Here is a 15,630-nt window from a genome sequence, read left to right as displayed (position 1 = left end):
TAAACAAACATTTCCTTTGAGAGCCTAATGTCGTCCCTGTTGTACTATCAACCAGAATATAATTCTTTTGAGTGATGAATCCCATTTACATGCATTGGACACACAATTAAGGAGTGCATGTCTTCAGTTGATAGAATTGTCTTTAATTTTGTGTTGTGTGATTTATTAAACACCCTGCAGTAGTTTAGGCTCCCATTGTTTTATAGGAATGTCCTTCATATAAGTTTAATATAATAATATAAAAATGTATCATACATAATTTAGTAAATATGCATGTTTTATTCTTTTGGATCTAGCTGTAGTATGCAGCCACACAAGCTGGGGTCTTACCTTGTCTGGGTGTTTGTCTGTGATGTGTACTTCTAGTCCATGGACTAGGACTCCATTATAGTGGGTGTTGATACTCTCCACCTGATAATGGACTACCACTTTTTTCTGTCTGCTCTTCTGTTACACTGAAACAATGCTTTAACTGAGAGTCAAACAATCCTGAGATTTCTGCCAGGGAAAATGATTACCCTCTAATTATAAATTTGCTTCAGCGCTGCAGGGAAAATGGTTTTCAATAATAGTTTCCTGGTGATTACATCTAAAATATTATTAGTAATGATCTCAGAGCATCTACACAGACAGAGAGAGCTACAAGGACTCGGCAAAGGGGCCTCCAGTATATTTTGAGAAAATCCATTTTAATAGTGTAATCGATACATGATTCAGCTTGTAGCCTTTAAAAAGTCAGCGAGTACACAATGGCTGACCTTGGCTCTGGCTATGATTACCATGCCACTGTCGGGTTTCCATGACTGATCTTGCCACTGAAAGCCTCTGAAAAACCTTGACAAGCTCCTGCCCCCTGTAGTAATTAAATAGAACTGCATATTGCTACCTGCTGTACTGTAGCTGATACAAAGCACAGTGTAAAATCAATGAATCTAATAGAGGCAATATGTTTAGTCAGATAGATTTAGCCTTCTTTTGCTCAGTCTGTAAGAGGAAAAGAGACGAAAGCCTTAGATATGCAGTACAGTCAGTCTGTCTGCCAGGTGTTTACTATTCTATTGCTCAACCATGAGCTGTCAGTGCCAATAAATATGATATACCCTAATTCATATTAACTTATACATAATACAAGTTGGTAACTACCTAGCATCTGGCTTCAGAAGAGTTTTAGAGTGGGATCTCAATGTCAATTTTACAGGGACATAAAACACATTTTAATTCAAAAACAGCCAAGCCACTATGTCATTACTGGGATGTTTTTACAGTGACAAACTATTTCTTGTGCTGAATTTCTTGTGAGGCCCTGAGCAGGACCTGAGCAAACTGTTCATGTGTTTGTTTGCTTATGAGCTAGGCCTAAATAAGAGCAGGTGATGTCTGATTGTCTGTCTGAACTGAGGGGAGTGTTGGACATGGTCTCACACTGTATGGTTAGTGTCATAGCTTCCCTTTCTCAGAGATGGGAGAAGAAATGTACCACACAGGTCCATAGAATTTATCTTACCCACTTTAAGTGTCATCAGCCACATATGATACACATCTATAAATAGTATTGACATTAAATTTGGATCGAATTACCTCAGTTGTACTGGAAGTTTCCATAGAGGCATGATCTCTGTCCTCAAAGCCCGACAGGAAATATTAGATTTTCATTCTACGTTCTGCAATGTATCAGATGCATTGTGCCTGCTTTGTTATTTCCATCATGCTAAAACAGAGTGTTAATTTCCTATGTCACACTCGACTGGCAGGCATGGTGATATGGGAAATATGTGGCAAAGGCAAATTGGATTAGAATGAGTTTTTACCCTCTTAAAAAAATCAATTTCTCATGTGCAAGAAGACATTTGAACATGAATGTGCAGGTTTTTAGGTGATGCTAATGGAGGGAAGAGATCATGTATAACAGCATAGTCCCAGTTGCCAAGCCTTAATCTACCACCCGTTTTGACAGTTTACAGGAGGGGTCTCTGTAAGATTTTTTTTTTGCTGGCACAGGGCTATAAAACTGCACATTAAAAAATCTACTGAAAAAACACTGGTTTTTGGAGGGGCACAACATTATCGTAATGTTTTTGTTCAATGAATACATTTTCAGTAAAGGAAAAGAGCAAGTGAAAAGTCGTCGAAATTTGTGCTCAAATATGCTCATGATTTCTTAGAAACACCACCTTGTGACATTACTGTCACATTTTATATTTACTACCGGTCATTCTTTTCAAGTAAAATGATAACAATTTAGACATACTTCAAAGTTCAAGGTAGTCATGAAAGCAAAGCCAAGATGAGCACAGAGAAAGAATACATTTGTTCTCAGTTTTCTCATTATTAGAAGAGCCACAGCTGGTAGGCCTATCAAAAGACTTCTGCTTCAGGCCATGTCAGATTCAATCACAAACAATTCTCTTTAGTAATTACCGTTGTTCTCTATTGCCATAAAAACATGCAAGTCTTAAGTGGAGAATGTGCTGGTGTTAGGCTGCTTTATGAGTGGAGAGCCTACCTAGGTCAAATTTGATTGAGCTTGACTAACACAATGGGAACAATGAAATACCTGACCCATTTGGCACAGCAGAGAGTCCAGAACACAACATACTATTTCCATCAACGGTTTGGAGTTCAGTGAGGGTACCTCTGTCAGTTTTGTTTAGCTGGAAGAAAAAAACTTACTTCAGCACTCATTGCAAGGTTGAATGCTTGACAAATGACTTTTGCGGGTACAGTTTCTGTATCTGCCACTTACTTATTTATTTACATTATGAGCAATGGTGGGCCCCAGACAAATTTTACGTTTGTACAGCAGTTTCTTTATGCCTAGTAGTTAAAATGACACATTGCTGTATGTAGTGAGAGTGCAGTGGGGGATGACAGTTGGGGGATGCTGTGCTGTAGGAACTGGGCAGTAAATAATTGGGCATGGGAGCACCTCCGGAGTCCTTCTCTCTAGGCACCTCCACATATGGTGCAGCTGATCCACCCCCTGCACCCGAAGCCCTCACACCAAGGGCCAGCCATGCGATGCAAGCCTTCCCTTCAACACAGAGGTAATAAAGAGAGATGATGCCATTTTTATGACAAGAGCGCCCCAAAGATAGAGACACTGTGTTGTTGATGATGTCGGGTGTGGGGAGTGGATGGGGTGTGGTGGGGGTGGAGAGTGAAGAAATGGTGCATGAACTCAATTCACCACTTCTCTACGCATGTTCTTCGTCTTCATGTCTCTCTCTCCCCACCTCTTCTCCTCCTACCATTCCTTGTTTTTCCGCTCCTTGCCCTCATGGGTTTGGTTCCCTCCCTCCCCGCCCCCCCACCCTTCTCTCCTCCTGTTCCTCCACCAGAATGATTACCTCCCAGCATCTCAGCAGGCCTGTGTTTCCAAGGCAACACGGGTTGCTGTGTATCTAGCTTTGTTCTAGTCCAGGCAATTGTCATTATTTTAGTATAGCCACAGTTGCGGGAAGCTAAAAAAGGTGAAGTTAAAATGTGTATCAGTAACTCAAATGACTTCTTGCTTAAAACACTCTGCTTAAAATGTGTATCAGCTTAAAATGTGTATCAGTAACTCAAATGACTTCTTGCTTAAAACACTCTGCTTTTTGCACTGCATTACAACATGGTATCTTGTACATTTGTATTTTTTGTAATATTTGTATTTTTGTATTTTTATATTGTAATTTACGGCAACTTATATTTTATTGTATATTTAATTCTATTCTAATCCCACTTAGTACTGCTAGTTTATGTACCCTTAGTATAGTTAGTCCACATATTTAAATTTTAGGTATATGTTTATTGTATGCACCTTCCTGCCAAAGCAAATTCCTTGTCTATGCAAACTTTCATGGCGAATAAATCCCTTTCTGATTCTGATTCTGTAAGTAACTGCCATCTGTTTCATAATTTTCCCTAACTGAGAGTCTGTGCATGAGGCCATTTTAAAATGAACTGGTATTAATAAGTCCTTTTTGTCAGTTGCAGAGACATAAAAAGAAACTGTAACACCTGTAAAAAAAAGAAAAGAATTAACTCAAAAATAAATCCTGAAGTTTTCTTCCCCACCAATTCATCCTTTCCCTAGATAAGTTTTATTTTAGTATCTGACTGCAGACGGTGTAGATAGAGAACTGAAATTTGGGCCACTGCAAGAGACGGTCGTCTTTAGATCGATTTCGGGACGATGCTGTAAGACGTATCACCCTTCTGGAAGTTTAAAACCTTGAGCTGAAAAACAGTGTGGGCTAAAACTAGATTTTCTAAGAACCTCTGTAGTTGGGTGAGATCAGACTGTGTACAGACTGAAGCTTTCCTGTTTTGTGTCTGCGTGTAAGTTGTGTGTTCAACACCCTCTGGTTTTTTAAACAAGCAAATAAATGGTTTCTGGGTGACTTTTGTTAATTACTGCCCTCTCCTGTATTGATTACAAGAAGCAATTAGAAAATAAGCTCAACCCTTCCCCGGCCCTTGCCTGTCAACTGTCAGTGAGAATAAGCGAAGAAGGTGCCAGCGGAAAGGCTAACCTTAAGAAACATCACAAACGTTCATTATCATGCTGGATGTGGCATTCACCAGGATGTAACGTGATATTTAGCAGAGGGCTTTTTTCTCTCCCCCCTCTGTTAATTAGCATGGAGGAAATGACCTTTTTATTTGTCACAGGCCTGCACTGTGGCCCATGTCCAGAGGCATGGAGATGACACCTGCTCCTGCTGAGATAGCTCCCTCTCAGTCACTCCACATGAGCACAGGGGCTGAGCTCCCCCATTCACGAAAAACAAGTGGGACAACATTCATTCATTAGACTTGATTTGAAGTGAGAATTGACACAAGAGAAGTGGAAAGTGTGTGCTTTATTTCTTTCTTTATATTATGTTAAAGACCCTGAATTAAATCAGTTGCCAATGTGCTTGCCAAGTCTGGCATGAGACCAAATCATGGTGACAGATCCTATGGTTATCCACAATGCTGTTTAATTCTAGTGGCTGTGCCTGAGGTAGAGTGCAGTGACATGATGTTGGTAATAAAAGTCAATAAGACAAGCCAAAGAGAGGAACACTTAACAGGTGAACGAATAACAGCCGAGACAGATAAACTGACAAGCTTCCAGTGATGTACGTGGAGAATAGAGTTGGGAAGTTATTTCTCTCTGTCTTTCTCTCGCTCTCTCTCTGTCTCTCTGTCTGTCTCTCTCTCTCTCTCTCTCTCTCTCTCTCTCACACACACCATCTCTCTCACTCTCCCCTTCAGGGAGGCAACAAGGCGTTTTGCTGTCTTGCTGCCTTAACCACACACACATGCGCGCACACACACAAACACACATCTCCCAGGGAAGTAATGATTCCCCCTCTGTCCTCCTTTCCTGGCATACCTACAGCACTGAATCAGTGTCAGAGCAGTTGGGGAAGACGGGCGCAGGCTGTCTCACTCGCCTGCTCTTCTGGGTCCTAACACCAGTGTGAGCCGTGTCGGACGGACAGGAGGGAAGCAGGAGAAAGAGAAAAATCGACGGTTTACTCTCACAGCATGGGGAGAGTAGAGCACAGACCTGAGACTGGGGGCTGATGAGGGACAGGGACTCAGAGGAGAGAGACAGACGGCTCCACTTGCTATATAGCTTGGCTATCCACCCCTCAGCAAGTTGTCAGTCTTTGGGTCTAGCCCGTACCTGCAGGCTCCTTAAATCCGCTTGGTTATTAAAACAGGAGGGAGATAGAAATCTACAGAGAGAAGGAGGGGTGAGACAGTGGAAGAGAGAGGGAGGGAAGGCAGGAAAGAGGAGCGAGTGAGAGAAGGAATAAACTGGTAGGGAGAAGGTGAGGGAGATGGTGGAGGACTAGTCTGAACCGTGTCAGTGTGAACTGGTCCCCAGAGGTTTCTTATAAAAAACAAGATTACATTTTTGCTCTCAGTGTTATTTCAGTGTGGTTAATGTCTTTAGTTTAGGAGCCATGAGATGGATTGGGAAGGAAGGGGAGGTGTGACGTGAATCTGAAACAGAAAATCAAAATGTTCATTATGTCCTCGCTACATTGTGACTTCTACCATAAGTGGCCAAGAATGTGGACCACCAAACAGTTGATAAGTAAGTTAATGAAGTTTCAGTTCAGTGCTTGATATCTATTTAGAATATTTTGATTTGTTCAAGGATTTCTGTACTCATTCAGCTGAAAAAGAATCACCAAATCAACCACCATATTCAAACCAGAGGCCATAGATAATCTTAGATCAATGCTATTTTTAATCCTATGCTCTATTGAGCCCTCACCAATGAATTCAAAATATTGTGAGTGTAGGGATTCCTGAGGGGGCTTTGGCTCTGCTGGCAGCCATCTTCTCTATTTTCTTTGTTCACAACATGGAGGGATTTGTTAAGGTGCTAATTCCCTGTACAGTACCCATACAAAGATGTTGGCTATAGCTACAAGTTCATAATCATTATCCATGTAAATCGCTGATGTACAGCTGGAATTGATTGAAACGTGAAAGTGGCAAAGGATTAGTGAGAATTAAACAGTATATGGGATTTTCATGGTAAGTGTGCAGCATGGTCACTGGTTATTGCAGCGCTTGGCTTGTTTTGGGGGATTTCCATCATCAGAATAGACTTGCAACCAAACACTGAGACCAATCTGTCCTTCTCTCTGTACTGTACAGTAATCCTACACCATAGTCCTCAAGCTCCTCGGAAATAGACTTGCGAAGTAGTCTGAGGAGATGGGGGACACTTGTCAACTCCACTCAGCATCTCTGCCTTTGTTTAATAGTGGTCTAGGCTCCAGGTGCCCAGCCATGTCAAAGGGTTGCTTGGGAGTGTCATACTTTTGAGAGCAGCTGTTCACAGGACTTCAATCCATTGACCAAATCTACTGGGATGATTGAAACCTCTGCTCTAGCCAGGAGTAAAATGGCTAAAATGATTGCTGAAGGCTGTCTCTCCTCACTGTCACAACATTCCTCACCTTCTATTCCTGCTCTGCAGTCTTTTCCAAATCTGGTTGCAAATATTGTCTCTCTGTGGCCCCGAGGCCCCCATTCATTATCTGAACTCTTAAGCCTCAACCTTGGGGTTTTGTTCGACAGATGAGCAGGCGGACACAGGGGAAATATTTACCTCTGCCTCTCCAAAGGTCTCAGTCAAGAACCTGCAAGAATCGAAGCCTTAAGATGAGTTTCTGTCTCAGTGGTGGTTAAACGTTGTGACCCCTCACCGGTTCTCCCAGTAGACTCAGTAGACATAATGCAACAGTGAAATGGAAAAACAAGGCGAGGATCTACCCAAATTCAAAAGATACACAGATACATACAAAGATGCCCAGACTAGATGACTTAATTGAGTCTCTGTCAAGCAACAACAATACATGTCAATTGACACATGGAAATAAGCATCCCATTTAAGGATACGTCTGGTTTTAAACAGTGGTGTCTTCCCGACACATGACTGTCGGGCTCTGCTAGAGGTGAATTCCTCAAGGCTCTGTTCAATGTAGATATGATGTTGTGGCAGAGACAGACCTTGACACATGGTTTCACAAGGTTGTCAAGAGACTTCTAAGGAAAGGGAAACAGAGAAATAGGATCACTCCCCTGAACTGCTCCCTACACAAAGCTGCTATTGAATGAGTCATATTAAAGTCTCATTCACCATGCCAGAATATCTATATTTGAAGCCTGGTGACATTTTCAAGGCCTGCATTTTCAAAACCACACTTGGAGCAATTCCCTGTGTTCACACTCCTATTTTATTGTGTATGTGTGTATTTCTAAGTGTGTGTGTGTGAGATGTTGACTGAAACAAAGTGAGTACATAAACCTAATGCATGTGTTTGAAAGGGTAAGACAGGAGGGGCTTGTGTTGAGAGTATTGATTAAAGGTCTCAGGACACTCGGAGGTAGCGCACACATCAGTTTTACCCATGGCACCATTGACAGTCATCTCAGATGAAGTGGAGAAAGCATGTTGATTAGCCCCAAGGGAGAGATCAAGGGGCACTCCTTAGACACGTCTCACCCCCACATTCATCAAAATAAACAGCTTTGTCCTGTGCTTTGAACATTCACATTCAAGATCATTCAAGATCACAGCGAGAAAAAAAAAACATGATGACTTGAATGAGCAAAAAACTTTAAAGCACGTTAGAAGGTAAATTATATATCATCGGTGTCACACAAGACAGTACATTATTGAGAACGTATTGCTTGAGGGAATACATATTTAACATTTGAAGCTTACGGAAGCTTGTGGATTAAGTTATTGATCGAACAGTGTGGGGGTCCTCAGGTTCTCTCTCAAGAGAACTGACTGATATCCATCAAGAGGAACAACCTGGGGGCACCTGGCCAAGATTATATATAGAAAGAAAGAGAGCAAGAAGGTGAGACATTTGCAAAAGTCCTCACGCCTCTGGGATTTACTGCATAATGACAGTTAGCTTATGAATCCCAGCCGCTTGTCAAAAGGCAGGTCCTTGAGATTCCACTTTATTGGAAACCATTAGACCCCCCCCCCCCACGCACACACACACACACACACATAGCAACAAGGCGCTGAGGAGATCCGCTCCTTTCAGGAAGCGACGACGGCAGAGCAGTGGGATTGATGCGCTAGAAAGCACGAGGCATATTTTGTGCGTGTCAGTCATAGATTGCAGATTTAGAAAAGCCTCTTAGACTGACACAAAAAAAACCTTTTCTCCCCACTAAACAATACCTGTTCATGTTATAGCAAGACTATAATTAAAATAAAAGGAGACACCCTGGGCTTGCTAGAGGAAAATAATGCTAATTGTATTTTTGGAGCTAGAACTGATCCTTTTTTAGTGTGTCCCCCTTTTGGATACATTTGTTTTGTGGAAACTGGAGGTCAAATATCATTCCCTGGTTACTATCATGGAAATCCTTGAGAATGCATCCCTGATGACACACAATAGCCAATTTTTATGACATTTGCCTATTGCTCTCAGATTAAAGTCTGAGAAATCTACTTAAGCTGTCAGAAGCAGTGTGCAGGGCTAAAGGAAATATGTCAACACGTTTTATTCATACTTATGTTGAGGAACCCTTGAGGAACTATTGCTGTGGCCGAAAACTGTATTAAACTACTATCACTGAACTGGTTGATAGTCCTGACGTTAACGAGCACTTAACTGTCTGAATTATCCTGAGATTACCTCACTGACTAAGAACTGAAGGGTTACCTCAGGTGAACTAGCATTGACCTCAAAAACAAGTGTAGATGAAATTCTGGGCTTAAGTATGAAAAGTAATGTGTCTTAAATAAGGTTTGAATATAAACTTCTTTGTTCATTGATAAAGGACTGCCAGTGACTAGTTTTAAGTGAAGTGTAAGAGGCTGAGGGTCTGCAGGATACTTTGCTCTGTAGAATGGATGTAGCAGATAGACTTAAAGTATTTATGATACCTAACTAAGAGCCAGGGGGTCTTAGTTAGGTTTGGGGGTTGGGGGAGATTGTTATCTCAGTTGAGCCAGCTGACCTAACCTCTTTGCCAAGGAGATGGCCAAGTCAGACATCCTGTTTATGTTTCATTAAAGGTATCTTTATTATCTTCATTTAGAGAGGGAGCTGTGACATCAAAGAACTGTGGGACACTTGGTGTGGAGTCAAACTGTCACTGAGTAGTGCTGGTCAATCACAGAGACTGCTATATTGATTGATTGAACATCTAGAAGATCCTCTGTTCTCAGTTCAATATAAGGCAGTGTTTTATGAATGTTCTCTATCACGCTACCGAACGACCTGTAGTATGTCCTTCGGTCATGACTGATCACAGAGTACTCTGTTAAACTTAAGTTTGTGCAAACTAAATAAATTGTGTTGAAACCGCCATTCTTGACTGATCGAATTACACAGGGCCGCTAGAATTTTCCATCACACAAGACACAGCACATAACAAGATCTTAGTTACCTTAGATGAACTGTCACTGACCGAATGTCAGACCAAGTAATCAGGAGACATGGAAAAAGGCCATAACTGACCTTAGACCTAGAATACAACCCATATATGAAGATGGAAAAGAACAAAGACACAGTTTAATGTAGGACCTTTAGACTGAGAGATGTACTTTGGATGGAAGTGCTGACTATAGGAAAGGAAAAGATAGCCAGAGCAGGAAAGCCAGGACTTTCACTGCGGAAAGCCCACTCTCTGTATGATGAGATCAAATAAAGAAGTTGCATTTGAACTTAAAGAAACCAACCTGACTGTCCCTCCTTGAAAGCTGAAACTGCCCACAACAAAGTCTAACGCAATGTGCTGTCATCTATTATTAGCAATTTTATTTTTGTTGGAAAGATGACATGTTAAAACTTTAGCTATGATATGAAACATGCAAAACCACAGCTCCAGATTCCTGGATGAAGGGGGGATGGAAGTTATGTGCAGTTAGGTATTCCTGACTGAACTTTCAAATAGAAGGACTTTTTAACCAGACTGAACTTTAGACTCTATATACTCCTACAGTAAGTTTGACATAGCTGGCACACACAGCAAGGTCCTGTCTTTCAGCCATACACCAAACTTTAAAACATATGCTCTCTCTCTCTCTCTCTCTCTCTCTCTCTCTCTCTCTCTCTCTCTCTCTCTCTCTCTCTCATCAACCACACAGACATATACATATACATTTACGCACACACACACACACACACACACACACACACACACACACACACACACACACACACACACACACACACACACACACACACACACACACACACACACACACACACACACTCTACTCTCAAGGGAGAGGAGCAGATTAGAAATGCCAGGCCTCAGACAAAGGACAGTACGGCTGTCTCTCAGAATTCATTGTCATTAGCTGTGGAAAGGCGAATCCTTTTCAAACTCATTACTTGATAAAACCTCTGATGTCCCATTTAAAAAAAACATTTGTCCTCCATCACTGGCAATGCTCTCTCCCTTTGCCCATAACTCCACACCTTCACAGCTACTAGGGGAAAATGGAAATAAATGGCAGGTTTTGTAAAGATTTGCTCAAAGATTATATTCACTAATTTAAGAAAGTATAGGGGTGATCTAGGCCTCTTAGATGAACAATCAAGGCTGTAAGAAAAACATTGTTTTTCTTACTTTTGATGTAAGCAACCCTTAATTCTGCAATTGCTGAGAGGCAAAGTTGTTAAATGTCATAATGGTGGTTTAATTTTAGGTGTAGGCAAGTTTCACACTTGCCTAATGGAATTTACAGCACTGTTTGAGAACACTGCTGAAGACTAATAGAATACTATAACTGAAAAATTGTCTCTAAAGCACTAAAGCTTTCCAGGGAATTTACAGACAATATGTTTGGAAAGTCAAACTCAAATCTTGTGTATTGCAAATTTCTATTATGTAAGCAATTTCTTAGTTCTGTCAACAATATATGGAGGTACAGAGGACCAAAAGCAATTGCAATTTCCTGGCAGAATATCCATTTATTCAAATTTTGACAAAAGGAAATGACACATTTTGTGCTCTGTGCAATCATTGAACAGCTCTGTTTATATACAGTTTATACATTTGTATAGATATAGTCTCTTGTCATATGTACGTAAAATGACTCATAACCACCCTTTGAATACTCTGAAATATCAAAGACCCCATATATTTTGGCAATCTAAGGTGTAAAAAAGCCATTATCTTGAGAATTTTCAAAAACATTCATTCAAAGATGTGATTAGTGGCAAAATTCAAGTCAGTATTTTTCATCCAGTTCCAGATACCAGCACTGTAATGGCTCTGATGGTAATCCAGCCAAAACTAGAAGACAAAGACGAAGAGAACCCAACAACAAACAATAAACTAACAATAACATTTGTTCACTCTGCCCCTCCCCCCCTCTTTTTCTCTTTCTCTCTGCAATTCTGAAAACGCACCTGAGCACGTAGTGTAGGCTATAGCATCAACAACAATGTCGCAGCAGAATACGCCTCCCCAAAAAATCCTCACTTGCAATGGCCGGGTTTCCCAGATTCGTTAAGAAGCTCTTAACGCTAAGAAACATTGAGGAGGAGGGTATCTGGAGATGAGAGAGCCAATTACAAGTTTGCATGGATGTCCTCATGTCGCAGCACTTTGTATGTGACCCAGTAGAAGATGTTGAATATGAGGAAACTCAGGGGGAAGACAGCTCGTGATATAGTATCGATGCGCTTGGCCCGGTCCACAAAGCGTTTGCGGAGCGCCTCGCTGTCGTGTATGGTGGCTACTCGTGGCGGCGGGGCAAAGACCGAGGCGCCCTCCACGCCAGTGCCATCCTTGGTCTGCAGGCAGTGACCCAGGCCATAACCCCCGAAGTAAAACCCACGGCTCTCCCTCACCAGTTCCTCTTCCTGTGGAACGAAACACATTGGAAAACAGATTGGCCTCTTGCTGTCAACTTGGATGAGCTCATAGGCCACCTCTCCTCAGTGGGTGATTTCCAAATGCAGGCAAATGGGGTGTAGTTGAACAAGAGGGGGAGAGTGGAGACGGGAAAGTGTGATGCCTGCAGAAGTGGCAGGACACTAGGCATGCTTGATCATTTGACTTGGGGTATGCCTGGAGGTTTGTTTCCAAACATCTTTGTTCTGCTGTCGGGATAGATATTTTAGGTCAATAGTGTTTAATCCAATTTGGATCAAATTAAGATGGGGTTTTTGTGAGCCTACCGCAGAGACTACTCAGACAGAAAAGAGGCAGTAATGAAGCTGCTGTTTTAGAATGAAAAGGAAAGTTGAATTACCAGAGTTTGAAAAATTAACCTCCATGTCTTTTCGATAAGGACACACACATTTTTTTCTTTCTCCAAACTTACCGAATTAGGAATCTCTCAAAATTGCTCAGCAAAAATCAGGGTCTGAACAAAAAACTCACAATGGGCCACATCACCATGTGATGGATGGCAGGGCACTGTTTCCCACTGAGTAAAATACCCTATTTCCTCTCTTTCTAGAGAATATTAATCGACATGTAGCTTAACTCTGACAGTCCTGACACCTTGAGAGATGCGCTTTGGCAGGGAAAGTGGAGATGTGAGATCTAAATTGGGTGATTAGTAGTCTGGGTGAGAGCTCTGAGTGAATTGACCTCTTGTCTCTTTCTCTCTTTGACCCTGGCAGCTCTCTGGTACTCCGCCTAACTTCACATCTCATCTTTGGCTGGTGGACTTGTCGGGGAGCAATGATTGGAGACTACCCTTTCCTGTCAAGAGAACTGTGGTCTGTGTCTCACCTGTGTTAACTTTGTAAGAGAGGCTGAGCCCTGTAGCATGTGATGTATTTGTGATCAAAGTCATTATGGTCTTTCTGGTCAGTCTAACCTCAGAGTAGGACCTAGTCAGAACATGGCAATCTGCCAACCATTTCAAGTCTAAATTCAAGTTCCCTCCTTCCATTAAAAGTTGTCTCCCTGGCTTCTCCTGCTCCAAGGCTGACAGTAGAACATTCTGGAAACTCACCGTTTCTCTGTGGGCTCGATGACAAATTGTACCTTACAACAGAGGGATGAAGAGTTGTAGCTCTTCTTGCACTGCTTAATTATCTCCTCTACTTCTACCTAAACGATACAGTGCATCATGTGCTGAAGTCTAATGATGCGTTTCACCAAAGATAATAGGTACTCAGCCTCTGCTCTGCTGTCATGGCCCCTGTAAGCTAGCTTCAGTTGCTACGTACTTTGTGATTTGTTGTGGGAGTGAGTCATAAAATGTCCTGTAATGCAGTGTTCTGGGGAGTGTGGTGTGGATGTGTTTTTAGTTTTAAATTTGAAGGGTGATGTCATGTGTTAGCCAAAAGTTGTGGGCTAAATGTATTGTAAATGTATTTAGAAATCAGCAAGGACAGTGTGGTCAAAACCCAGTGATAAGTACATGCCAACGCTCTTGCCTAACCCTAAGGACTTCCTTGAAAAAAAAAAAAAAAAGTTGGTACTCTCTGACAAGACATTGAAGGTGAAACACGTTTGTTCTCAAAGTGATGACAGGGGAGGACAAGTATACATCTGGAGCTGAAAACACAGAAGGGCACTTCACTTTAAATCAACCCCAGGACAGCCCTTGACACATGGATAAAGGAGAGAAGGGTGGGTTGGTGGACGGAGAGAGGTCAAAGAGGCGAGAAAAGCAAGTTAACTTGGCGAGTAGGTTTACAAGACTGGGGAGTGAGGGAACATTCGGCTTGGGGGTTCAGAGGTCGCAGGACACATTGGGTTTGAGGGTCAGGGGTGACAGGGGTGAGTTTTACCCTGGCACAGGCGCTGCAGTGCTGCATCACAGTCCCGTTGTTACCAGGCATGTCGGTCACTTTCCCCAGTGACTCGACACTTCCCGGCATACTGGCAAAGACCTCCGTTGAAAGAGAAAGTAGAGAAGTTGGGGGGAAAATAACTTAAAAGTGTTGCTATCAAAGCCATTCGGTTATCTGAGTATCTAGATGAGTGGTTTCTCCTTGTTTTTATGGTTGGTTGGTTCAAGATATTGATACAGAATGTGTTTTTACTGAGGTTATATACTCGCAAGGCTCTTGTGGAAAAAAAGATTTCTCTTAGTACTAATCTGCTTTTCATGTTTGTTTTTCCTGAAAGCAATGTATGTTCCATGCTTCGTTCAAATTCAGTACCTGCACTGAGCCACAAATAGTAATGAGAGATGTGGACATCAAATTCATAAAATATGGCAGTGCATGACTAAATGGAAAAGAAGCCATGCTATTTAGCCTTTAAGTTGGAGAGGCACTGATGCATGCACGTTTTGGAAGTGATATAATTCATCATTCACGGCTGTAGCCAGGGGAGTTAGCTTTGAAGACTGTGAAGAATATCCTCCAAAACTTAGCATTTGGGTTTAAAAAAAAACATCCATGTGTGCTTTTCAGTTTGAACAGCTCCGCAGTGCTCAGCACTCATAAAGAACATGTCGGCTTACAGCCAGGGTCAGAATGCTCTCCTCTGTTTCCTCTTCCTCTTCTCAGGGAATTATTGATTAAACCTGGCTGCTTGGAGGTGTTAGGTGCACAGCATCGGCCTGTCAACATCTCTCTCAGCACAAGGCCAGACATCAATTCATCCCAGATGGACGGTTCGCTTGCAAAACTCAATGGGAGTAACAGTGCAAATGATGTGAAGAGGAGAGAAGGAAGAGAGGGAGGAGGATGCGGAGGAGTTCCTTCTCACTCCCCTTCTCTTCACCTCTGGTATTGATCCAGGGCAAATAGACAGTCCAGTACATGTACATGATTACTGCATGAACAGTTATAGAGCTCTTCTTCAAGTCTGGGAAGCTGCCCAGCTATCTGAGAACCATAAAATACAATGTTTTGAGACTTTCTTGCTTTTCAGAGCAAATTCTGTCACATCTGTTGTCTTGCATTATAACAACCTCTTGGTTACTGTCCACAACTGGATTGGTTGTTTGACTCAGTAAAGGTAAATCAACTGGGAAAATCCCAAAGTTGTGCTGCAACAGAAATGAAGTGGAATAGAATCAATAGTAGGAGATGGTAGTTAAAACCAGCTGCCCTCCTGTTTTGGATGCTATCTCGCTGTCTCGCAGTGACCTTCTGGCTAGTGATACTGCTCCATAGTTTCAGTTACTGGCCGTGTTCCCCGTCAATATCAGGTTGGTGGGCTGGTTGT

At 42.0% G+C, this 15,630-nt stretch overlaps 1 protein-coding gene across 1 annotated transcript in view; it reads right to left on the bottom strand.

Annotated features, from left to right (window-relative positions):
• Positions 1-12,056: 12,056 nt before the first annotated feature.
• The window catches only part of glra4a (glycine receptor, alpha 4a), a 28,486-nt gene continuing 24,912 nt past the window's right edge, over positions 12,057-15,630 (bottom strand). Inside the window, exon 9 of the mRNA XM_067247619.1 lies at positions 12,057-12,350. Within this exon, the coding sequence (XP_067103720.1) occupies positions 12,057-12,350 (294 nt within the window). The remainder of the gene's footprint in view (positions 12,351-15,630) is intronic.

This window comes from Osmerus mordax, chromosome 12 (assembly GCF_038355195.1).
Source record: "Osmerus mordax isolate fOsmMor3 chromosome 12, fOsmMor3.pri, whole genome shotgun sequence".
NCBI lineage: Eukaryota > Metazoa > Chordata > Actinopteri > Osmeriformes > Osmeridae > Osmerus > Osmerus mordax.
This window is presented reverse-complemented; position numbering and strand designations above follow the sequence as displayed.